The 24,163-nt window shown below is 40.9% G+C and overlaps 1 protein-coding gene across 5 annotated transcripts in view; it reads right to left on the bottom strand.

Moving 5' to 3' along the window:
* Positions 1-4,791: 4,791 nt before the first annotated feature.
* Positions 4,792-24,163, bottom strand: part of SASH1 (SAM and SH3 domain containing 1) — a 126,360-nt gene continuing 106,988 nt past the window's right edge. For all 5 annotated transcript variants that reach the window (XM_068405303.1, XM_068405292.1, XM_068405320.1 and 2 more), the window contains 8 exons: positions 23,957-24,092; positions 22,788-22,957; positions 21,471-21,680; positions 20,597-20,747; positions 18,228-18,341; positions 10,118-11,253; positions 9,427-9,558; positions 4,792-8,597 (listed from right to left, as the gene is read on the bottom strand). In XM_068405303.1, coding sequence (XP_068261404.1) covers positions 8,337-8,597; positions 9,427-9,558; positions 10,118-11,253; positions 18,228-18,341; positions 20,597-20,747; positions 21,471-21,680; positions 22,788-22,957; positions 23,957-24,092 — 2,310 coding nt within the window. In that variant the 3' untranslated portion in view covers positions 4,792-8,336. The remainder of the gene's footprint in view (positions 8,598-9,426; positions 9,559-10,117; positions 11,254-18,227; positions 18,342-20,596; positions 20,748-21,470; positions 21,681-22,787; positions 22,958-23,956; positions 24,093-24,163) is intronic.

Genomic DNA, 24,163 nt, shown 5'->3' on the forward strand with positions numbered 1-24,163 from the left:
GCCTCTCATTGCTTGTGCCTCAAGGACCCAGCGCTCCTGGTAAAAGCAACATTACTCAGAATTAAAATGTCTGGCCTGGATGCTTCTTTCACTTACCTGATTGAACTGAATTTCTCTTCTCCAAATAGCATCTTGGCTTCACAGAACTTTACACAAGTGCTCAGCAAAGTAGATACACCTGAAAAAATGAGAGGAAATAGTTACCAGCTTGGAGGGCTTCTGGTTGTTTGGTTTGTTTTCTCTCCTCTGTTTCCCATTTGAATGTGGGATTTTTGTTAGGCCCTGACAAGGTATTTACCAAATCAGTGTCATGTTAGCTGCATTTTCCCTGTGACACTTTACACTTCTGGTGCTGCTTGCATGAGGGGGTCACAGAGCCACTTTTGTTCTTGCACACACCTATGTGAGCACCGAATGAAGAGCTGGAGACCAGAACTTGACAAAACTTGGCTTTGGTCTTCTCACACGCCAAACAACTAACATGACAGCAGGATGCAGTAGGATGCAGCCTGCAAAGGTGCAAGGAGTGAGGCTGAATCTATGCAGACAAGCACGGACAAATGTGTTTCTTTTATGTGTTCCTGGGCATAAAACATCTATGGTTCGGAAGCTTTGCCTGTAAGGTTAAACACTGTGTGTTGCAGACACTTGTCTGCTCCAGGGGAGGCATCTCTACACACTGACAGGTATTGCACAGGAGCTTGTGCCATTGCTTTTAATGTTACCTTGCATGAATCCTCACAGACTCGGGCAGAAGCCTCCCATATTCCTGAAGCAAGACACGACTGAGTAAGTTTTTGAGCACCTTGGACTCATTCCAGAGGTTTTTCCTATGTGCCAAAAGGCAAATTTTGACTCATACTCGCATGTATACCAGAAAGCAGCCTGAAACCCTCTCCTGCTTTGTCATCAGGTTGCGGAAGAGAAAACTCAGAAGGAAGCAATTGGTCCCAAGGAATGTGCTAAATCCAGCCCTTGGGGGATAAAAAATTCTCTCTCAAAGGGAGGGGCTTAATGAATTGAGAGAGCCTCTCATCTCTCATCTCATTTCATTAGATAACTTTATTAAGCACGTAAGTGCTTATTTGTGTAATTGAATTCATCTAAGCCATTCTTCTGCTCTTCAGAAACTGCACTGCTCCAAATCCAAAGCACCTTCTATGATGCTCATATTTTGATATCCATAAGCAAGTGCAGCCTGTGCTGCTCCATCACAGCAGCAGACTTGAAATGGTGAGCAGGCATCGTGGTGGGAGGCAGGAGGGGGGCAGTCCTGCTTGTCACCGTTAGCACTTACAGTCTTCCTCATGCAGCAGCTCCTGTGGATGGCAGGTAATTCCGTACTGCCAAAAGAAAACAAAAAGGTCTATAGTGTTTGCCTATAGTTGTAGTGTGCTCAGCAGCATCACTAACCTTGCTTTCAGATAGCCACTGTAACTTATAAAATTACTTGCAGCTCAGGGTATATTGGATGGTCCACAACATTGCCTCTTTTTTTTTTTTTTTTTTCCTTTTTCTGGCCTTGTAGAATTGCTAAGACCTGAACAGCAGATCGAGGTTGCTAAGGCCTGGAAGTTGAAGTCACCTCAGCTCTTGGTACCAAGCTAGTTCCAGTGGGGGCTCTGGTATACGGACATCAGAGTAAAAGACAGATTATTCTAACACTGCTAGTACTGTACAGGAAAGGCTCACTGTATGGTTGAGGTGGCATTGCATTTTGTTTTTAATCAACATTGAACTTGCAAGAGAGGCAATTCAGTTTCACTCTTTGAGGCAGAGAACTGGTCATAGGTGGTTTTTGTTTGGCTAACTGCAAATGAGCCACTTAAATCAGGACTTTAAAAGTGAATGCGAGTATTAGATAACAGCTTACCCACGCTTCAGTAAAACATAAAAAAATTGCAACTTTCATTTTTGGTACCTGGTGAATATATATTCAGTATCATAGGAGTCAGTGGAGCCAAACAGCAAAAGAAGTAGTAGCAGATTGATAGTCTTAATTCTCAAGTGTGTTCCCTTAAGGCAGGATTTGCAGACATAAATACGGGTCTTGTTTTCATAAACTTGCACAGCTGTACATGCTTTTTGTAGCTAAATGGAGAAATACAACTCATGGGACTTTCAGAATAGTATATGCCAATATAATGAATGTAGAACTTGTCAGGGAAGCAAAGCACTCTGCCTACCTGAGATGGAAGAGCGAAGTCTAGAACCTCCAGGCCTATGCAGGACTCGTCTCAGAGATGGTGAAGTCAAAAGGCTGGATTCAATGAACAACAAAGCTCTCTGAAGTGCAAAATTGTAATCCCAACTCACCTTTTTCTCCTACTCAAACCTGTCTAGTCTTGGAAGCAACTAAAATCCCACCAGGCATCTTTCTGTTTGACCTCAGGCACCTAGACTTTTTATGAACTCCAACCACAGCAGCCTAAGCAACACAGTTCCCTTGAAGTAAGACCTATGGCTTTGTTCTAATCTGACTCTTTTTGGAAGCATACTAATTCCATCATAATTGTCCTGAGAAGTTTTTAAAGAGTTTTGAGGGTTTTTTTTTGATGTAGAATAAGTTCATTTGTATGTGTAAAAATTTTTCTTCTGCATGGAGACAGGCCCAAACCCACTGGAAATGATAGAATCTCAGTAGTATCAGAGCTTTGGGGTCAGTGCTTGAACATCACCAGTATGCTTACATCTGTAAGCAGTCACGCAGGCATAAGTTCAGCATAAACTCACAGTGTTGCAGAATTGAAGGGAAAAAATAATTATGTCCATTCATGCAATGAGAGACTGCAGTACCTGCAAAAGGGCAAGCTGAAGAGCTAGTAAGACTTTTGCTTTGTGTTACTTCCTGAATGTTAAATGATTAACCTTTAGTAGTCTCATGAGGTAGCTCTGGTGGTATAGGTAACGTTACATTCACAGCTTTTAAGTCTCCATGGGCTTACATGTGAACCTCCTGCTCAAGCATAAAGTTTCTTTTTATAAGTATTAGTAGCAAAAATTCTAACACGTTTCTCCCGCATCTCTTTTTCTGGTGCAAACACCTCCTTGTGGAGAGAGAACTTTTAGAATAAGGATAGGTACGTGCATGTCGGCGGGTGGTGGTGCTTGGTTTTGGCAGCGGCTGTGGTGGTTAGCACACATTTGGATCAAGCGCACTAGCAAAAGGCTGAGAACAATAGATAGGGGCTTTGTGTTTCAGCTGCTCCCAAAGCAGTCCTGGAGCATAGTCTTGGAAGGGAAGCAGTACTCCTTCCAGCTGCAGAAATGGCAAGCGCTCTGGCTTTTCATGTTGTGCAGTGTTTGTTTTATTTCTGTTTTGTTACTTGAGAGACTCTTGGAAAAGTCCTGCGTGGGGGCCAGCTGCTGCCCCGGGACTGGTGCGTGCTCCCCTCTGGCCAGCCGAGCAGTGCCCTCTGGTGCAGAAGCCCTGAAGTGGCCCTGCTCCTCAGCTGAACCCGAAGATACTCACAGAGAACAACTAAAAGTTCACATCTGACACGCTACCTCATTCCCACACCCTGTTCGCCACGTTGTACAGCTCTGATGGGAGCGCTGCCTGAGGGGAACTGAAGGCTCAGCTGTCTGGACCCAACCCAAACAACAGATTTTTTGTTTTCTCTTTATGTCATTTCCAGAGTTAAGCTTCTGGTTAACAACAACTGATACGGGCACAGTCCACCCTTGTTACTTAGGGCTAAATCCACAGAGGATTAACTCCCAGCTATGGGGCACTGTTACCGTGTGGACCTGCCAGCATTCTGTTAGGTAGCTAAGTGTACCCGTTAATTACACAGCAAATTTAACTAGACCAGCAAATGCAGCACACTAAGCAGTAAGTCACTACAGTGAGCTAGAAGGAAGTGCCAAGAGTCCTGTCCTAAGGCTCCTTTGCCCTAACACCTGGTGGTGTAAGGGCAATGGTTGGACTCGATGATCCCAGAGGTCTCTTCCAACCTGATTGATTCTGTGATTCTGTGACACTGGCATCTTATTACAGACTGCAGAGATTACTTGACTGCTCAGGAGTCAAGAATTTCTTTTCAGAACGGGTTATTAGACATTGGAATGGGCTGCCCAGGGAGGTGGTGGAGTCACCATCTCTGGATGTGTTTAAGAAAAGACTGGACATGGCACTTAGTGCCATGGTCTAGTTGACAGGGTGGTGTCAGGGCAACGGTTGGACTCGATGATCCCAGAGGTCTCTTCCAACCTGGTTGATTCTGTGATTCTGAGTCACAGCCGCCCTCTCCAGCCCAGCGACGTGGAGCTGCATTTGAAAATCAGGTTTGAAATCTCTTCTTTCAGGCAAGAGCTGTAACTACAACTCCAGAGCACTATACTTGTGTACGCTTTCTCTGGTTCCACCATTATTTATTCCATTGCAAAGCAGAAAAGCTCCCAAAGGGAGACCTGGGAGACCCCTCGCACACATCTCCCTGGGCCCAGCAGCTGGATGCTCACGGGATATGAGAGACAAAGTTCGGACAGTGATGATCCGCAACCCACACAATCACATTTTGAGGGCTGCTTCTAGTCCTGGATTGTCCGGGCTTTTAATCTTTTTGGTTTTAGCCTTTTTCTCCTGCTGTAGATATGTGTTGGGGGTACTACAGGCTTGATAAGCTGCAGGGAGAGAGGCCAGGATACAAGTAAAGTAATTAAATAGCTGGACACTGCTACCAGACCAGTAAATAGAAGATCTGTTAATGAAAATAAAAACAACCAAAAAAAAAGAGAGAGATCAAGGAAATTTATTTACTTTTTATCTATGAACAGTATGACATATAATTATAGACAAGTTTTGATACACAGGAAAACCCTTTTGTCAACCATTTTTTTTGCTAAATGAAACAGCACAATAATCTTTACACATTCATATTTTGTTTTTTCTTTTTTTTTCTCTTTACAATACACAGCTTTCTTGGGTTGAAGCAAACTGCAGGACATATTGAGTACTGGTATATTACAGCTACTTACATCATTTAAGAACAGCAAATGGAGAAAAATAAGTTATTTAAATATTGATTTCATATACAGAAAGTGCAACTTTGTTAGTTGTTACATAACTTGCTTGACAGTTTTGATTCCCCAGAGGGTGTCAATTAAAGATAAAAGTATCTTGGACCAAAAGTATTATTTATTCTAAAAATAATACAGTACAACTGCACAGCTGTGACTTGGTGAATCGACCACTATTGCTGCTCTTAGAGATGATGCCCTGTTTGAATAATGCAACGTTTAATGCTTCTGATCGTGCTCCCAGTCTGCATCCAAAGCCAGGCTCACAGGAGAGCACAGGGAACTACAGGTGTCACTGCCACCTGGGTAGTAACAGAGGGTGATCGATCGAAGCTTACGGTTATGATGGCATTTGGTAGTATTTTTGGGCTTGCTGCTTCTATTGTTAAATAGCTGTTTGAGTTACAATGGTACAGCGGATAGATACTTAACATCGTTAGCCTGAGCAGAGCAGATTAGGATTCCAGCAGCAGATTTCTTTCGTGCTTCCCAAGAGTCAACAGGCGAACTTTTGCTTAGAGCACTGAACGGTTGCAAGAAAATGTGAGAGGTTATGGCTCTCATACCACACCGCCTCACCTGCTCGGGGAACACCACAGGTCACTGAAACCACAGCAGGGAAGCTCAAACACTGAGAAGCTTAAGGCTTTTTTAGATTAAAATATAAACTAAAATTGCAATTCAAGTAAGACCACAGAGCACAGTCTTAAAAAGAAAAACAAAGCAATTATTAAAACTCACAAATCTCAAACTGCTCACTCCAGTCCTGATGGGTGTGATTTGGTTTCCGTGGGCTACACAATCACTTAAAAATCATGGATTTACAAGGAGTGGTTTACACAGGTTCATCTTATTCCCATAATTCTCCTTCTGTTATTAAGAGAGGGGAAAGTAAGTAACGTGGGAGAGCTGTATTATGTGACTTGCCTTCCCTGCAACACCAGGAGATTTGTTTCCTTTTTTATTGCATATAGCCAGCTTGGACTTTTCCCTTGCTCCAATATAGCTGCTGTCTACTTACTTCTACTCAGTTCTGGCCCCTGCCAGCAATCCTAGGAAGCCTCAATACTCTTTCCATCTCCTGCTTACTGATAGTCGCCATGTAAGCCTCAGAGAGGAACAACACACAAATCATCATTATTAAAAAGACACTTAATTTTCTTTTTTTACCTTTTTTTCTTTTTTTTTAGATTTTCACCAGCTGTGCAAAACACCAACGCTGTATGTTTCCTGATGCTGTCACATTAGAACATGCTAATTATCCACACACCAAGGAGAACATTACAGAAACAGATCAAGAGGAGCTTTGCTTGAGAACAATTTCAAGTCACATCAGTAAATTAGTTGCCTTCACATGACGGTGTGCAGTAGAAATGACAGTGTGGTGAAATATGAAATGAGGAAAGTAAACCTAACACTTATCAATTCTACCAGGAGCCAAATTAATTATCATCTGTAGTAAAACGCATAGTTCACCTGACTTAAAAGATGACAATGAAAGATCCATATATAGTAAGGAATCATGGAGTAACCACAATTTTTCATTCATCAGTCTGAGAGCATTTTATCAGGAAAAGTGTCATTAGCTCAGTATGAGGCTGGGACAACTGAGGCACCAAACAGTGAACTGCCTTGTCCGTTTTTTTACAGTAAGTTGATGTCAGAACTGATACTGGAAACAGCTACACGCCCTGGCCTGTGCCCAGGTTTCTATCCTATCTCCCTTTACCTGCCGGAGTAAGCTTGTTCTCTCTTCCATGGAGCGTTTGTGCTACAAGAAGCGGAAGGACACACCATATATAGACGCCCAAAAAAAAGCTACTTATGTGCTATTCATGATAATCTGTATTTGGTATATAAAATGTGTACCCATATAGAAAAATAAAATCTGTCATTAGCCACATATGCGAATAGAACGTTTTAGGCAGATTTAGGCAGAAAAATATCATTACATCATGGAAAAATGGTTCACCACATATGCCAGAACAACGCTCTCTTCCAGTGAGTGGTAACATTAACACACAGCTATGAGGGATGTCAACTGTTGTAAAATCACAGTGTAATTCAGAAGACTATATAGGATTTTTTTCATCCATGCAATGGAGTTACTGGATCTGATGATTTCTATGGGACACAATTTGCTTTTTTGATGCATTTTATCTCCCACAAGTGAATTTGCATTTTCAGAAACCCACTGTTTGGAATTGATATGGTCAGGATACCAAGTCAAAGCTGCAGCATAATGATTGACAATATAACACAGTACACAGAATATGATTAAAATGAAAAGCAGTTACATATATACAAGGCCGTATATCTTGGAACAGTTTAGTAACAAGAGTAAATGCAGACTGTAGCGAACAAGAAGTTAGCCTGACAACCGAAACCTAGCATAACCCTGCATTTGTAAAAGCATCTCTACAACACAGAAGATGTTACGATGAGGAATTTTATAGAAGCTACTTCAGCTGGAAATCGCCCTAAGTGCAGCTTAAGGGTGGCAGGTTGAAATAAGGCTGGAGAAACATGAATACAGGTAAGTGAACACTAGGTAACTGCTTAAAAGCTTATTTTGAGGCAAATAAAAAGCTGATTGCTAGAAAGCAGTTATAAAAATGACCTCAGCTCTGTACAAATAAAAAGAAGCTTTCTGACTCTCCGTGGGTTAGTTGCATTGGAGTGACAGAGATGGACCACACTGAAAACTAATTCCAGTCCATTAACTTTGGCCTAGCTAAAGGCTTTGTGGCATATTGGGACCTATACCAAGCAACAGCGAGGATGGCCGGGGGGGAGTTGTGTTTAGCTCTAGACTGCTAAAATAAACAAAAGGCATTTGCCAAACAGCTTCTACCGGAATTTGCACCTTGGCTTGTACCTGGTCTTTAGGACTGACTCCAGGTACCTGGAACCTAGATGTACAGAAGACCCCCAACCTAAGGAGCTCTCCATAGGAACAGGGCCTATTACTAGTATTACTTTCACAAACTTGAGGAAAATGTGCAAGGGTCCCTTAATTCTGCGAAGCTGTCTGATTCTCAGGCGAACCCTGTGCACTTTATGAAATAAGAATACTTTACAGGGGAGTGAGGGGGGAGGGAAGTACCACATCTATGTTACCTGGTGGTTGCTTCTCTTCTCCTTCAGTTGCCAAAGATAGCAATAGAAACATTTCATATCCTTTGAAGAAGGTATCTGCCTGTCATTGGGAGCCACTTCCTTGATCCCTTCAGCTATGTGAAGTAATTAGAACACTATTGGTGCAGGAAGAAGCAGTGGATTCTCGACCAGGCAATGCCACACTATAGAGCATGTTAAATTGCCTCTGGATTAAAAGGTTTGAAGAGTCTTGCCGCTGCCAGGAGCTTGCTTATGTGCCTTTCCTCTGTGATGCCAGCGTCTTGAAGGCAAGTTTGTGACAGAGAAGGCACTTTGCTCAATGTGTTGAATCCTGCTTCTGTGAGCAGGCTGGAATACATAGGTAGACCAATGGAAATCAGCCAGTCAGTTATAGAGGTGATAAGTCCTGGGGATACAGGTTTTCGGCAAATTTCAGTGAGCCCTCCACTTGGAATCTGGACAGTAAAGAAAAAAAAAAAGAAAACAACCCTTAATGTTAAACTTAACTGCTTGTTTTACAGCAAGTCTTCTTTTGTTCTTTCTTCCAAACCACTAGAATTTCATAGCAGATGTTTCAACTTCCTTCATGTCACATTTGTCAGTATGGGAGTGGTGTGGGTTAAAAGGCTAAGATCACTTGGCGCAGGAGCAACAGCAACAACTTTGGCAATGCAGATGCAGTGGGCAGTATCCAGCTGCTTGGGCAACCATCATGTGCCATTCTGAATTAGTTTGAGATCAGTAAAAAATACCCATGGACAAGACTTTCCAGGGTGATCCATTTAATTTCTCAGTAAAGCAAGAGAATATCAATTTTGCCTATTACCTCCTCAGACAGACCAAGTTCTCTTATAAAAAAGCCATGAAAGCTTTTGATGGTTTCCCCCTCCTGCTTTTGCTAAGGAGGAGTGGACAATAGTATAGTTTAAGAAATGAAAAAGGAGTGTAAAACCTTTCAGATTTCAATACAGAAGTGTTTAATACATGTCACCCTTAGGGAGCAAGTCTCTGTAGCCACTGCTTGCAGTCTGCTTAGACTTTGAAGACTATTATTCAGTCAAGAGAAAGGGCTATCCGCTCTCCTTTCAGCTACCAACTGTCCTCCTTCAGGACAGGAGGAGGTACCTCCCGCCCCTGTAGTACCCCTACCTACATTGTACCTGCTGGGTGAACACAGGGAGCACTTTGGTACCAGGACTTCGCAGGTATCTCCCTTTATCAGTAGTCAGTCCTTTTAAAAAGTCTGCTCATAAATAAGGAAATTGAGTTTATGGAAGTACTCACTGCCATGCGATGCTGCTTCCTCAGCTGCTTTACCCGGACTTGGTCCATGTTTGTGGCAACATCCTTTTCAGGCTGGTCTAAGTCTTCAGAGTACCTCTGTACCAAAGCCTCAGGGATGCCACAGCGACCGTGCTGAATGTTCCCAGCCAGACACAAAGGAGAGAGGATAGATGAAAGAAGTGTATCAATACTGACAAACATAAAGAGACGTGCAGGATGGGAGCAAGAAGGAGCTTTCCTCAGGATTCCATGAAAACTTAAAAAGCAATCCCTAAAGGAAGGACTGGATCGTAGGACTCCTTCCTTCCCCAAAGGATGTCCTAATCACTGTGCTATCAATTAAGATTTTCTTGGAAGCATAAAATCCAATCATGACTTTTGTTTTCAACTCTAATTCCCCACACTAGCAGAGAGAGAGACATTTCCATGCTCACTGCTACCAAGGTGCTAGTCGCCTCTAAAGATGAAGGTTCAGAATAAGACTGGGATTTCTCAGTCCCCCCATGACACAAGAGTTACTTTAGGCATAAGGCCTGATAGGAAAGACAAACATAGTTATAGAATGTCTGATGTCCCAATGATTTACGGTTTATCTAGGCTGGTTACTCACAAAAATACAATAGATACAATAAATGAAAGAATGCTGGAATGCTAGTAGAATAAAAACGTTGAAGCAATGTCCTCCACTTACCTTGTCAGAGTATGGTTCTTCAGTAAGATCAATGTCTTCAGACTGCAACTTGTTTTCTATTACCATTTCTAGATCCATTCCCCTGCTACACGAGACTTTCCTCGCTGATGCAGGACCTAGCTTTATCACATGCTGCTGAACACTAGCAGTATCTGGGAGCTCTGACAGCCAGGGTGGCAGTGGGCTAGGAGGGGTACTGGGCTCCTGTTCAGAAGATGTCCTATGGACAGGTACTCCGTGACAATCAGTGGGAGTGGATGAGCTGGTCTTTTTTACTGGCAAACATGGTGCTTCTAGACTTGAGTGGTTCCCACTTGCAGTCACGGGAGGATGATATAATCCATTAGAAAGGCGTTCTCGGCATTTTTTGGCAGGGACAGGTGGCGGCTGAGAAGGATTTTTTGGTTGCATTCTTGCCTCATTTGTGCCTCTTTGATCAGCTTCTAGACCTCCTTTGAGAACTGGAGCATAATCAGCCCGTGCAAGGTCATGAAAGCCTTTACTTTTTATTTCCAGAGGCATCCTTGTTGCAAGATGCGTCACTAAGGCAGGCTGAGCTTCACAGTTTTTCAAGGGGAATGGAGCAGGCTTTCCACCTGCAGTCTCTATTACAGAGAAGTTCAATTCCTTAGCTCTTCCCTTCTGAGAACTAGCAGCTCCTTTACCCTGCTTAGGCATCAAGACATCTACCATACAGCTGCCTCCATGAGACTGAGGCATCAGGGCAGAGCCAGTTGCCTTTTTTGCTATATCCAGCGAATCCTGAGGAAAAGAACCTACTTTCTTGCTAGCGTCCTGTAGGTTAGTATTGGATTCTCCCTGGAGATCATCCAGCGAGTGAGATCTTGGCCATGTATCTACACCCTGGGGGCCATCCAGAGTTTCATAGCTCCGACAGACGGCAACCGGTAAACTTCTACGGTTCTTCAGACCTGTAACAGCTGGAGGTTTGACAGAGCTCTTCAGAGCACGATGCGCACAACTCAGCCGGCTTTCTTTTTCCCCTTGCTGTAGAGTCTCTATTGACTTGGTCAGTGGAAGCGTAGGATAATTTGATAGCTGGTTTCTGCTGAAGTCCTTAAAGCTATGCTCACTTGCTGATTTTGAGGGCAGAAGACAGGTCCTTCGAGTTTTACCTAGAAGCAAATAAATCACAATCCACTGTTAAAAAAACAACAAAACTCACTCTGCAGTGTAAATAACGGATCACTTCTAAATGCCTTTGAAACAAAATTATTTACTCTGTTAACTCTAAATGTACAAGAACTCAGTGCCATTTTAAGCATACGAATTTGTGAGCTTCAGCTTTATTAATGAAGGAATTAATACATTTAAAATACTTAATATCCTTCCTATTCCCCAATTTGCAGAGATTTGAGGTTTTGCTCATGTAAACCTTTTTCAGTGTAGAAATATCCTACAGTTAGAACTGATACCCTATACCCATTATATGAACTGGTTTTACTCCACACAGAAATAACTCAAAAGACCTACCATTTTTTTCTACTTTTCTAATTTGTTTAGGATATCAGTAATTATGCTCACCTTCTAATGAAGTTTACTAGAATGCTCAGGAAAGCTTTTTTTCTTTAAAAAAAAAAAGATCCTGTTTATTAATTTTAATTACAAAATGTGCCAATAGTGTTATTTCATCTTTTAAATGAGCAGCGAACTATTTGCAATAGCAAACCAGAGAGCAAAAAACTGTTGGAAGACTGGTGTTGCACCAGTCCCTTTGTAAAATTACTTTTAGGGACAGCAGATTTTAACGGAAAAAGGTCTTATACTATGAAATGGAGAAGTGTTTCAAAAGGGAGTTTCAAATGTGACTAATCTTAGTGTTATTCTCATGTCACAGTGTCTTATTGAAGTGGAAGATCTTAGAGAGGTGGTGTTTTATTATAACCACTTAAGACGAGATGACATGAATCAATATGAACCACATGTTCTTTGTAAGCTTTATTTTATAGTTCTATGGGATATGCGCCACTGATTTTAAACAGTGAAGTCCATCAAATCTGCCTGACAGAAAAATTCTGATCAAAGGGACTGAGCTCATTAGAGTATTCATTAGTATGAAATACAAGGTCATTTCTCAAATACCGCATAGATCTTTCTTCATTTCTTTTTAGCAAGACAGAAATAAATTTGCCTCAAAGCAGACATCCTCTCAGAATGACAGCACATCCTGAATAGTTATTGTTTTCTGGGTGACATGGATACTTTCCCCCATGTACAGCAAGCTTTCTAAAATCAGGATGGATAGATAGATAGACAGATAGATAAAGCTTGAAACTTCTTTTTCCAATGGAGAGAAAAACAAAATAACAGGTTAACAGATTAGGCTAAACGTTATCAAAACTCTGTAATAATAGGCAATCAGTAGCTGCCCGTTAAAGGACCAGTTACTTTTTGAGAGCTGAGAAGTTTTGCTAACTTCACTGGAACTAAATTAATGCTGTACTTTTAAGCAATGGATTTCTCCTCATACAGCTTGCCTTCAAAGCTTTATCCTGAAGCTCAGTGCTTGACTTTTGAATAATATACACTGCTCGCTTTGAATATGAATGAACAAACCTGTTTAACCTAAAAGAGAAACAGCGTGCTTTCTCTCTTTCTCTTGTCTCTTTCTCTGCTCAAGGAGTTTAAAAAACAAAGTATCCAGAAAACTAGCAAAGAAAATGGAGGTTACATTTAAAGAGAAATAAGGAGAACATTCTCCTCAAAAAAGTTGGTTGCATTTACTGGTATGCCAGCAAGGTTATTCTATCTGAAAACAAGGTGTGCCTACATGGATGAATGCAAGCATACAGGAACTCCTTTATCAGAAGCTGTATGGTCCACAATTCAACTCAAGCTACATATTACCATTAACCCAAAATGCTAATAAAGACACATCACACATGAAGTTGGCTCTCTTGCTACTACCTTGAGTTCAGATAGCTCAGAGAAGTAGCAGAAAAACTTCTCTGCCTGTACCTTTCCACGGAGCTAGGCCACAGCCTTCTGAAAATAACGTACAACCACATTAAAAAGTCATGTAAGAAATGTTAGATTCATTTTTTAGTGCCTGCAGGCACTAATGTCAATATGTAATGAGTATGGAAAGGAGTGTTCTATTTTCATTATTCATATTTGCCAGTACACGTCTGACCTATGCAGTAATTCACCATATTGTCTGGGGCTTGCTGTCACAGCTTACATAACAAAATCCATGTACCTTCTTTTCAATCTGAAATATTGATCAGGAGTTATACTTGTTTTAGGAAAGCACACTCAAGAACCTGGACACTGAAAGTGAAGTTGTAAGAAATGCCACTACTGTGCAATATAAGCTCTTACTGAGGCCATAAGGGTATCTAGTAAACAACATTTGTTTAGAAATGGGATATGTCTGCGTAAAACCAGTAGGCTGGGAATGTAAAAAAGAAGAAATGGGAAATAGGAAAACGAAGAAGGAAAAAAACAAAGAAAAACAACAAAAGAAAAATTTTGGGAAAGTAAAATAAAATCTTTAGTTCATTCCAGCCCTGTTTTGCATAAAAATACATATGTGGAAAGGATGGGAGGAAGTTCAAAACATTTTGTCTATAAAATACATAACTGAACACGCAATCTTTAAGCTTTCTGCTTCAAAATGTTTTTAAAAAGTGATGGGTTTAATTCTACTGTTTTGTACAAAAGACAGGGGTTCTGAATGTAATTTATCTTACTAGATTTAAGTCAAGAGCAATAGCAGGAGGGCAGCTGTGATTTCTCTTTTTCTAGATATTCCTTCCCTCCTCCTGACTGCCAGGTGAAATTTTATTATGCTTCTGCGACATTAAGGAAGGTAATATTTCCTGAAAATAGACTTTTAAATATGTTTTTATGTTGTTTTCATAAAGTGGAGAGCTATATAAACAATGTCCACAAATGTAACATTCTCTCTCTATCTCAGAACAAAACATGAAAAAAACCTACAAAGGGTTAAAGTGTATAGCTAATAAGGTTTAAAACACATTTTTAATGTTAGCATTTTTGATAATAATTCAATCTTATGATTCCCTGGTACAGTTAAGCAGTCTAATGCCTTTAATAGTGCTGTCAACCAAAATAGTACCTCTGATTTAAATGTGTGCAGAAGGACACAGGTGTCTGGGTGAAAACTAAGATAACAAAGGTGGTCCCTACACAAAATGAATGGAAACTTTGTATTGTTTCCAGGTTCAGTTCAAGCTACAGGCATACTTCAAGTCTTTTGTTTGATGTTATGGTGCCGTTTTTGTTAGACAAAGCACTGTCCACCTTTCATGATATTTCTTGTTATTAGAATACAGAGAAGGAACTTTTCCAATTCCCTTCTATCATCTGCCTCAGAAGAAAGGAAATTATCTTGGGGAATATTTCCAGAGGTACCAGAGCTACAGCAACAAATTTTCAGTGTTTCTCTTAGTACTTTTTTCTGAATGGAAGATTGCTCTCAGAAATTTAAGTGTTCAAAAAACAGACACAGAATGCATTCAGTGGCCTGCCCAGATCCCAGATTTTATTAACTTCATTTTGGCATTGCTTTCTGTGGCTGTATTTTGCATGCATTTCAAACTGCTCTATTGACACAACAAAGATGATGGCATGGTACACAATCCTAGCCTCACTGCTTTTTTAAATGATTACAAACTAGTAGAAACACACACTACTAGTAGAAATGGCAATGTGTCCACCTCTTCTGTTGCTTCCTTTTCTGACTAATTAGCTCTGAATGCTTAAGTGCTTAGGATGCCCACTTTGCACTATGGAAATCTGGGCCTTACTTTCTGAACAAATCAGAGAACACCCTTAACCCACTGATAAAGCCAGGGTTTGTTTGCCTCTTCAGCTCTGTGCATTGCATGTGAAATTCTGATCTCGTCACATCCCCTCTCTACTTAAAAAAGCTATACAGCACAACAAGAAAAGGTTCAAAGACGCCAGGCATGATCAGAGACATGAATGACCTATAAGGAATAATTAACAGGCCTTCTCAGACTAGAAGAAATATGACTTGGGAAGAAGTATGACAGAGGTCTATACACAGACACTGTTAGGTATGGAGGTTGTAAGGAAGACCAGAGATGTTCATAAAAACAAACAGTTTCAGGAAAATGGATGAATGCCAGGAAACAGTAACCAATTTTTGAAGTCTTTAAGTCCTTAAATGATTAATTCCCCAAGAGTCCCCAGGGAAGCACCAAATATGCTTGCACTGTTCCGATACTACTCTAGAGCTATCTGCATTTGGCCGGTCCTGTGAGAACTAGATTTCCAATATGGTTTCCAAATGCATCTCAGACAGACGATGCTTGCACACAGAAGATGCCCAATAACTGCACTGTTGTCAGAAGTCTAAAGGAGAGCTTGCTCTCTCTGCCTTGTTTCGAACCAAGGACTGGACTATACGGACTCATGGTCTGATCATGGATGGTTGCTTTCTGCCCTTATGTTCTTCCTGTCTTACCACTGAATAGCTCACAAACTGTATCTTCCTTGCTCTTTAAACTGGAATAAAATCACAATGCTGCTGTAAGGACATTGTGCATACCTATGTGAACACCCAAATATTTCTGCAGTGGGACCCAGAGAAGTACCTATAAAAGATACACCTGCACCACTGTCACAATACATAGCAAACCATTTTCTAGCCAAAATGTAAGAGCAGCTCTGAAATCTTGAACTGATGCCCAAAGGTCCAGTATCAGCCCAAAACAGCACACTATACTAGTCATCAAAATATTACGTATAACCATTCCTCAGAAAATCTGATGACCAATTTCTTCTCAGAATGCAACTCCCTTTCATGAAGTGCAGTTTATTATTGCTGATCTGCACATTATGATGTTTATACTAGACAAATGATTATTCTTATTTTAACAGATGAGAATCCAATGTATTTTGAAAACAATATGCACATAAACAACGATGGTCCATGAACTTTGCAAAGAAGGTGGAGCACATTTCAGATTAACCAGCCTTGCCAAAATCTCTGAATGAATCCCATACCAAATGTTCTTTTCATAATGGTTTTCAAGACAAGCACTAAATGCATTTGTGACCAAAAATGATGCAGAAATGCAGCAAAGCCATACATGAAAAGCAATATAAAAATCATCAGTGGTATTTCACATTCTGCAAAAAAATATTAGTTTAAATGTAATAGTAAGTATCTAAGCAAGACAGGCAATGACAATTGCTTTCTAAAGATTTTATTATACTGTTAAAATAAGGAAAATGTACAGGCAGCAATTTAACTTCAGTGCTACAGCTATCATTATGATGGCACTTAGAGAGAAAAAGGAAATAAAATTGTCATATATACCATATATTTAGCTATGATTATATTCCAGTATTCCTACTGTATGGGGATTCATATTCAAGGAAAAAAAAATCTCTCTGCTTTCAGGAATTTAGTATATTGCTGATTTCATTCAGCTTCAAAGCAAATTGCTATTTTCTTCAATAAATGGTTATTTCTGAGTGGCAGACTGACAGAAAACGCAGATACTAAGAGAAAGACCTTTAGCTCGTATTTTAAATTGGAAAAATGGCCACTACAAGGGGCGTACAGTATCTCTATTCTGTTCTTGGTTTCCTGTTTATACTGGATGTTAGCAATGAAACCAGTCAGTCTGAGGCCAAGCCAGGGCTCAAGTGCTTGGAGTGATGATGCCAAACTCAAACCAATTTCATTTATTTTAATATTTCATCCCTAATAACAGGTTTCCACCATCCCTTAAGTAAAGCATGCTCAGTCAGCACAACCACCTCCTTTCTTCAGAACAGAAAGAGTAATCTCTATTATCATCTGTCTTGGTAATTTTTCAGTGCATCACCTTTCACTGATGCAAGACAAGGTCATATGAACTGATATCATAAGCATTTTTTTAATCACAGAATCACAGAATCACAGAATGTTAGGGATTGGAAGGGACCTCGAAAGATCACCTAGTCCAATCCCCCTGCCGGGGCAGGATTGCCTAGACCATATCACACAGGAACGCGTCCAGGCGGGTTTTGAATGTCTCCAGAGAAGGAGACTCCACAACCTCTCTGGGCAGCCTGTTCCAGTGTTCAGTCACCCTCACCGTAAAGAAGTTTTTCCTCAAATTTAAGTGGAATCTCCTGTGCTCCAGCTTGCACCCATTGCCCCTTGTCCTGTCAAGGGATGTCACTGAGAAGAGCCTGGCTCCCTCCTCATGACACTTGCCCTTTACATATTTATAAACATTGATGAGGTCACCCCTCAGTCTCCTCTTCTCTAAGCTAAAGAGACCCAGCTCCCTCAGCCTCTCCTCATAAGGGAGATGTTCCACTCCCTTAATCATCTTCGTGGCTCTGCGCTGGACTCTCTCTAGCAGTTCCCTGTCCTTCTTGAACTGAGGGGCCCAGAACTGGACACAATATTCCAGATGCGGCCTCACCAGGGCAGAGTAGAGGGGGAGGAGAACCTCTCTCGACCTACTGACCACACCCCTTCTAATACACCCCAGGATGCCATTGGCAATAGTTTATTTCCTTGCCAACTTCTCAATTAATTTAACTTGCTAGTGTTCATACACTAAAAAGTCCTAAATCTCTGCATTTGGCTTCTGGTCAGAGAGGAATGCAACATGCAACCTAAGCAAACACGAAAATACGGCCTAAAACAGAGAACATTTTTTCTAAACAGTTTTTGGATGAGTTTAGAAGAAATCCTCCTGATCTCAGTGGAGTTCAGTGACTTCTCCATTGCCAGTGGTCCCTTACACATGGGTTGTCAGAGTGTAAGCAGTGCAAGCCTCATGAGGAACAGTTGCATGAGAATATGATAGAGAGTGGAGAAGGCAGGGAAGGGCAGTGAGAGTACCTGTTGTTGCCTTAGCATCACAAAAGAAAGATTATTTGTGAAATGTGATCTGTTTCCTAGCAATGCAAATAAATAAATTAGAAACTGTAGCAATGAAAACCAATAGCTCAAACCAAGAGGGAAAGAGGCAGTCAGAGCAAAGGAGAAAGTGAAGTATTGTGTTAGGTAGGAACAAGAGCAGAAAGTATATGAAATTATCTACTGAAAAAAGGCTGCAGGGATTATAAGGCTCATTGCTGTCACCATTACCATTCTCCAGGTTTTCACTGCTTTCGTAGCAGCCCGAATCCCGAGGAGAGCATCCGGTAAGGCCTTGGCTTTCAATGAGAAGTTTCTCCTGAGATCCTGACTGGTCGCTGTTACCTGGAGAATGAGAGAATACAGTGAAAAACAGGCAAACAGAAAATCTGGCTGAACTTCTCAACCTTCCATTTCCAACACCATTATCTTCCCTGCTGTATTAATTGTATCAGATCACTGTTTTAGAAAAGAACAAGCATTAGGAACAGCCATTGCAAATGTTGGAAAAATTCATCCCGTTTGGTAAAGGATTAAGCAACAGCCTCAGCATGAGTGTGAGGGAGCAGTGTGGTACATAATGAAAGTAGAATGGAGCACGTGTGCACCTCAGCTGCCTTGGGGCCAAGTCCTGCAACTTACAACCATGGAAACTTATTTAAAATGCTGGTGTTAAAGTTCTTTCTAAGATTTTAAAAAAAAAATCTAACACCCAAAACAAAAGCAAAAAGCACTGAAAAGAACCAAAACAAGTAAAAAAGAATAAAATCCTAACCTTGACTTACCTTTCAGAAGGGACCAAGAGGAAGGAACAGGAGTGGGTCTGGCAAAGTCAGATACTGTCCCCTAACGAAGGGGGAAGGGACAAGGGAGAGACTAGTGGTAAAAATTCCTTCCTTCCTTGGTCTGTGCAAAGAGCCAACACTCAAGTGTGGTTCATCCAGGCTGCACAGGCTGGATTCCAGTACTTTACCCAGAATGTTTGGTCAGAAATCATGTTTTGTAAAGAAACTAAATCTGGAGCTGAAGATACAGAAAACCAGCTTCATGATGCAGGATACAGTTTATGTTGTATTTTTTTCCCCTACAATAAAATGTCAGAAATGGCTATTCCGATTCCTATTCTCAGCACATGAAAGGTAATTATGGGGTGGAACTAAGTGCTGCTGCCCCTCCCGGCTTCCAGCTGTCTAGTCCCCACTTCTCTTTCTCCTCATCACCCTGACTTGGAGCCGGAATTTATACTTTCCAACCACCACATCAGAGTTCTTCAAGTTTTCAAACCAAAATTGAAGGGCCCTAAAAAAAATTATTACTTCAGGGAAGTGAGCATACTAAACAGGTCTGCAAATAATGAAGAGAAGCTCATATTAGGTGACAAAAAGCTACTCTGATACAAGTGCAAAGAATCTAATTCTGCAACTGCAGTTTTATTGGAGGTGGAGGAGGGTGGAGAAAGTGCGGATGCCTCTCTGGGAAATGAAATGAACGAGAAAGCTACATGTCAGTGAAAGCTCAGGCCACACAGTACTGCCCAGAGATACTAACCACACATGTTTCTAGAACAGAATTAAGCGCTGCCCACTTAATAAGCAGCTGTTTAAATTGCTGCTATGGAAATTTAAGCCAAAACATAGGATTTTGCACAGAAGCAGCTGTGAAAGCCCTCACACAGTCCATTCCACTGATTCTGCTCTGTGGGATATTAACCTTCTGCTGACACTTAGGGACAAAGGGGAAATTCAGTACTGTCTTAGGTTGCTGCAACTATGTATTGAGCACATCTGAATTCCTGCTTCAAGCTACACTTGCTTTTCAAATGATTCTACTCTACCATGACTCTACCACGACTACAGTGTGGATGGTACAGCACTACTTCCTCCTGTGTGGTAAAGGCACCATTGAATTTGACTGTCATGGCTTATTCTGCTTTCCCTCATCTTTACAACCACTTGCCTGAGACCATCTGTACAACAGGCAGAATTGCACTGCTGCACCTTCGATAGCTGGGTCACTGTCTTTCGCTCTTTGCACTTGACTGATTTATTTTCTCCCTTTGAAAATCCCTGTGTTGTCATGTGTACAACCTGAAGCTATCTGTACAATCCTGCAATTCACAGTCCAAGAATCATATGCATGGGCAGGTAAAATAAGAGAAAGTTTCATTCACATTGCCCTTCTCCACAGCCCTCTGGGCTTTGGTCTTTTTCTTACCCTTGATAACCTCAATCTCTTCCCTCTAGTCTAGAAGTTTCTTCTTTCCTATTCTCCATGCCTCAGCTTCTTATTTTGAGTAGGTTATCTCAAGAATTATTCCTGAACATCAGTATTCTAAAAGGTATGTATTGTACACTTGACATCCCTTGAGTAAGTTGGGTAGCAGGACTTACATGAACAAAAGAATTCTGGCAGAGCAAATGCAAGTCCTAAGTCACTCCTCAACAATCTACATGTTGTTACACAGGATTACCTTGGAAATAACTAGATTAGCTAAAAAACAAAAAGGATCAAAACCCTGGAACCAGTTTTCTGGTTTAAGGGGTTCACAAGGTTCTTGGCAGAGCTCTAGTAAAACTGAAAACCTCAAACATCCCACGTACTATCATACTCCTGTAGAAGTTCCACTGCTGTGAGGAGAACAGCTCTGTGCTCAGGATCTCGGATGTTCAGTTCATCCAAATCTTCTTCTTCTAAAAGCTTAAAGGTATCCAGATCTTCATAACCGTTGAACAGAAAAGTGGGCATGTGCTCCTGCATAAAAAGAAAAAAAAAAAAAGAAAAGAAAAAAAAGAGAAGAGCTGTAAGACAACATATTTATTCAACTTATTTTGTCAGTAAAGATACTAGAAGAGATTTTCACAACCAGCAAAAAACCACAGTAGTTTATCAAATACAAACCACTGTATAACAGCAAAATTATAGGATTATAGCTTGTATAAACATTGCTCAGAGTTCAGGGTGGTAGCTGTGCCAGAACTAGAATGCTGCACATATTTTTGTATTTGGAATGCACTGTATTAAATGGCCTGGGTACCACGCTACCTGGACGCACAATACGGCACAGCTCTGTACGAAGAGAGAAGTACAAAGGGTGAATGACAGCCACACCAGTTTATCCTTAGCAATTCTGAACAGAAATGTGGAAAAAACCTTCCTCTTTAAAGACAGGGTTACTATTGTTATTTTACAGTTTTTGCTTGTTTTTGAAGTGTTAGCTAGTAGCCACACTATGCAACAATTTACAGTCCCCAGTGCGTACACCTTGCAGCCTGCAGCACTTCATCAAGCCTGACAGGCAGTTCTGCCTGGCCTCAGCTATTTTCACTATGCAGCTAAGACCTGATTCTGCTAAGTGGCATCACGATCCTTAGGATTATGAATCTGGTGTGCAGCTTTCAAAACTAACAACTCCAAAGGTGTGGCCCCCTTTCCACAAGCAAAACTGAAGGGTAAACAGAAAGAGAGAATTTGGACCTTTAAGTTGATGCGATCCAAGAGATCCTCAACTGACTTGGGCTGAGGTGGTCTGCTTTTCCGGCGTCTCCTGGTGGGCCGCTTCGGCTTCTCTTCCTCTTCATTTAACACATCCACATAGATAAATTTGAAAGTGCCAACTTTGTTGTTCAACAGGCCCATCCAAGTGCCCATGGGGGGTTTGCTGATTATATCAATGATGTCACCTTTCTGCAGACCAAAGAGACAAGAAAGCCATTTAGGCATACTTTCTGATGGATACCGAAGCAAACACACCCACTTTCTCTTAGATGTTCATGTACACAGAATGGACAACACTCTTTAGTTGTCAAAAGTTTAACCACAGCTCTTGCAGAAATGTCTCATTATACTTGTTTTACAAATGGAAGAAAAGGGAATTAAGTGACATGCCTAAGACCACAGAGCAAGTCAAAAAAAGAACCTGGAATGGACTCCAACTGTCCAGATTCACAAACCTGCTTACACCCCAGTAGCACATCACTGGTGTTTTGTACAAATGTCTCTAAGCTGTGCAGCTATCTGAAATTGGTGCAAATAAGAACATGCTCAGTGTATACAGGCACAATCTCACATCAGATCTCCTGAGGAAAGGAGGCATATGTAAAAGGAACTATGCAACACCATTGTTTTTCCTAATGTGCTCCTGGCCATAACAAAGAAATGGATGCACAACTGTTTTTGTACCCTTAAAGAGATTACCTTACATACATCTGCTTTAATAGGAATTAGCTGCCCTCGGAATTTTAAGTAATGAATGTAAGAAGTCAGATAGTTTGAATCGAATACAGCACAACTAAAAAGCTGATATCTAGAAAAATTAAAGAGGGGTGACAACTCACAGTCAGCAAAGTAATTCAATATTAGTTCAAAACAAGTTATATTAACTAAAATGCCTTTAAGAGACACTATGTGTAGGTGCATCTACATTTCTTCCAAGGATTTTGAAAATTTTTCCATTGATGGATTAATTCATTGTGGCAGCCAAAGTATTTTTCCAATCTTTCAAACAAAATCCTTGCAAAATGGAAATGAATATGTGGCACATTTTTATTTTTCCAGAAACTAAAGATGCAAGTGTCTTTCCCTGGATGTGGAGAAATACTAATAGTTACTTATGTTCTGTAACATTTTGCTATAATTTAAGCAAATCTTAGATGTATCAGAATAAGACAGGTTAAAGGGCTTCAAAAACACATGTGAACTCATTAAGAATTGTATAGTTTGTGCAAAGAGCTCTTGATTAAGAATTTTGCCAAAATAAATGTTTGACCCCTTAAAAACAGATACAGCTGGTACCTTGAGCTTCAGAGAGTCTGTATCATAAGGACTTGGAGTAAAATCAGTGTGAACCCTGGCTCTTCCACAAAAAGGTCCTCTGTAAGGAGGCTCTTCATCATCACCATCTTCTGATTTCACACTCTCCCTGTTGCTGGTTGAGGAATCTGTTGTGCTCACCGTCTGACCACCTGTGTGAGAGACATAGTATCAATCCACAAAAAAGAATCATTTAATGAAGAAGGTTTAGAAACAAACAGAGGCAAGACAGAAAATGGGTCTGCTTTCTACAAAACATGGTAATCAAAGTTAAAAGTCCTTAAATGCTGCTATTTCTTATATACACATGTGATGGGAGAGTTAGTTTTTGCACTCCTGTTTTCCCAAATTCAGTTCATATTTAACTGAGAAGCTGTTTAACTGGTGTCTGATCTATGGTACATCACAGGAGATGTCATCTTCCTGGGATGTTTGGCCCACAAAAAAGCATAGTGGTGTGAGAAAAATAACCTCTGAATCCTGCATGAGGCTTCTAGAATCCCCCTAATGTCCAGAAATTTGGTTTTATGGCAACACTTTGTATTGATATTACAAAAAAAAAAAAGCAGATGATTTTGCAGAACACACTTTCAGTTATTTAAAAATGAAGCTTTCTCTTCATTTTTTTTTCCCAGTATGTTCTTGGTTTCTATTGGTCAGTAATTCATAGTGAAGCAAGTTCACACCACCTGTGTCCCACTTAAGCTCTGTTTTGTGTAGAGACAATCTTAACCACACAAGTTTTAAATAATATTCCTCTAACTAGTTAATGAGAGAACCTCCAAGTGTCTCTGGAGTGGGGGGTGGGAAGCCCATCAGGAGTGCCCAGGAGAAATCTAGTGTAAAGATGAGCCTATTTACTACTGTCCAAGGATTGTAATTCTCACTCCAATCATTTGTATTATAATAGTAGGACCCAGCCAGAAAGCAGGATTTCACTTTTTCAGGGCTCTGTTTAAACACAAAGCAAAAAAGACTGTCTCTACACCAAAGAGCTTACGGTTCTTTGTACACCCTTCATGACTAATCCATCAGCCTTTCTACTTTTTAACCACTGCTTCTGCTTTGACTTTCTCTGATTCTGCTTACTGTGGAGATCTCTGCTCCTTGAAGCCACAGAAATGGAGCAATGCAATTACAACCGAACTTACTCATTGAGCTCTGACCGCTTAAGGAACTCCTCAGGCTCTCTACTGAGCCACCAGCTTTCAGCTTGGGTTTGTCCAGGGAGTCAGTGTCTGGTGGCGGCGACTGCGGAGAACCTGGCATGACCCCAGGGCAGGACTCCTGAAAGGGATTGAACCATTTCAGTTTGGTATATGAACATAGGCACTGACAGGAGCTGCTTGCTCAACTCC

This window comes from Nyctibius grandis, chromosome 1 (assembly GCF_013368605.1).
Source record: "Nyctibius grandis isolate bNycGra1 chromosome 1, bNycGra1.pri, whole genome shotgun sequence".
NCBI classification, from domain to species: Eukaryota; Metazoa; Chordata; class Aves; order Nyctibiiformes; family Nyctibiidae; genus Nyctibius; species Nyctibius grandis.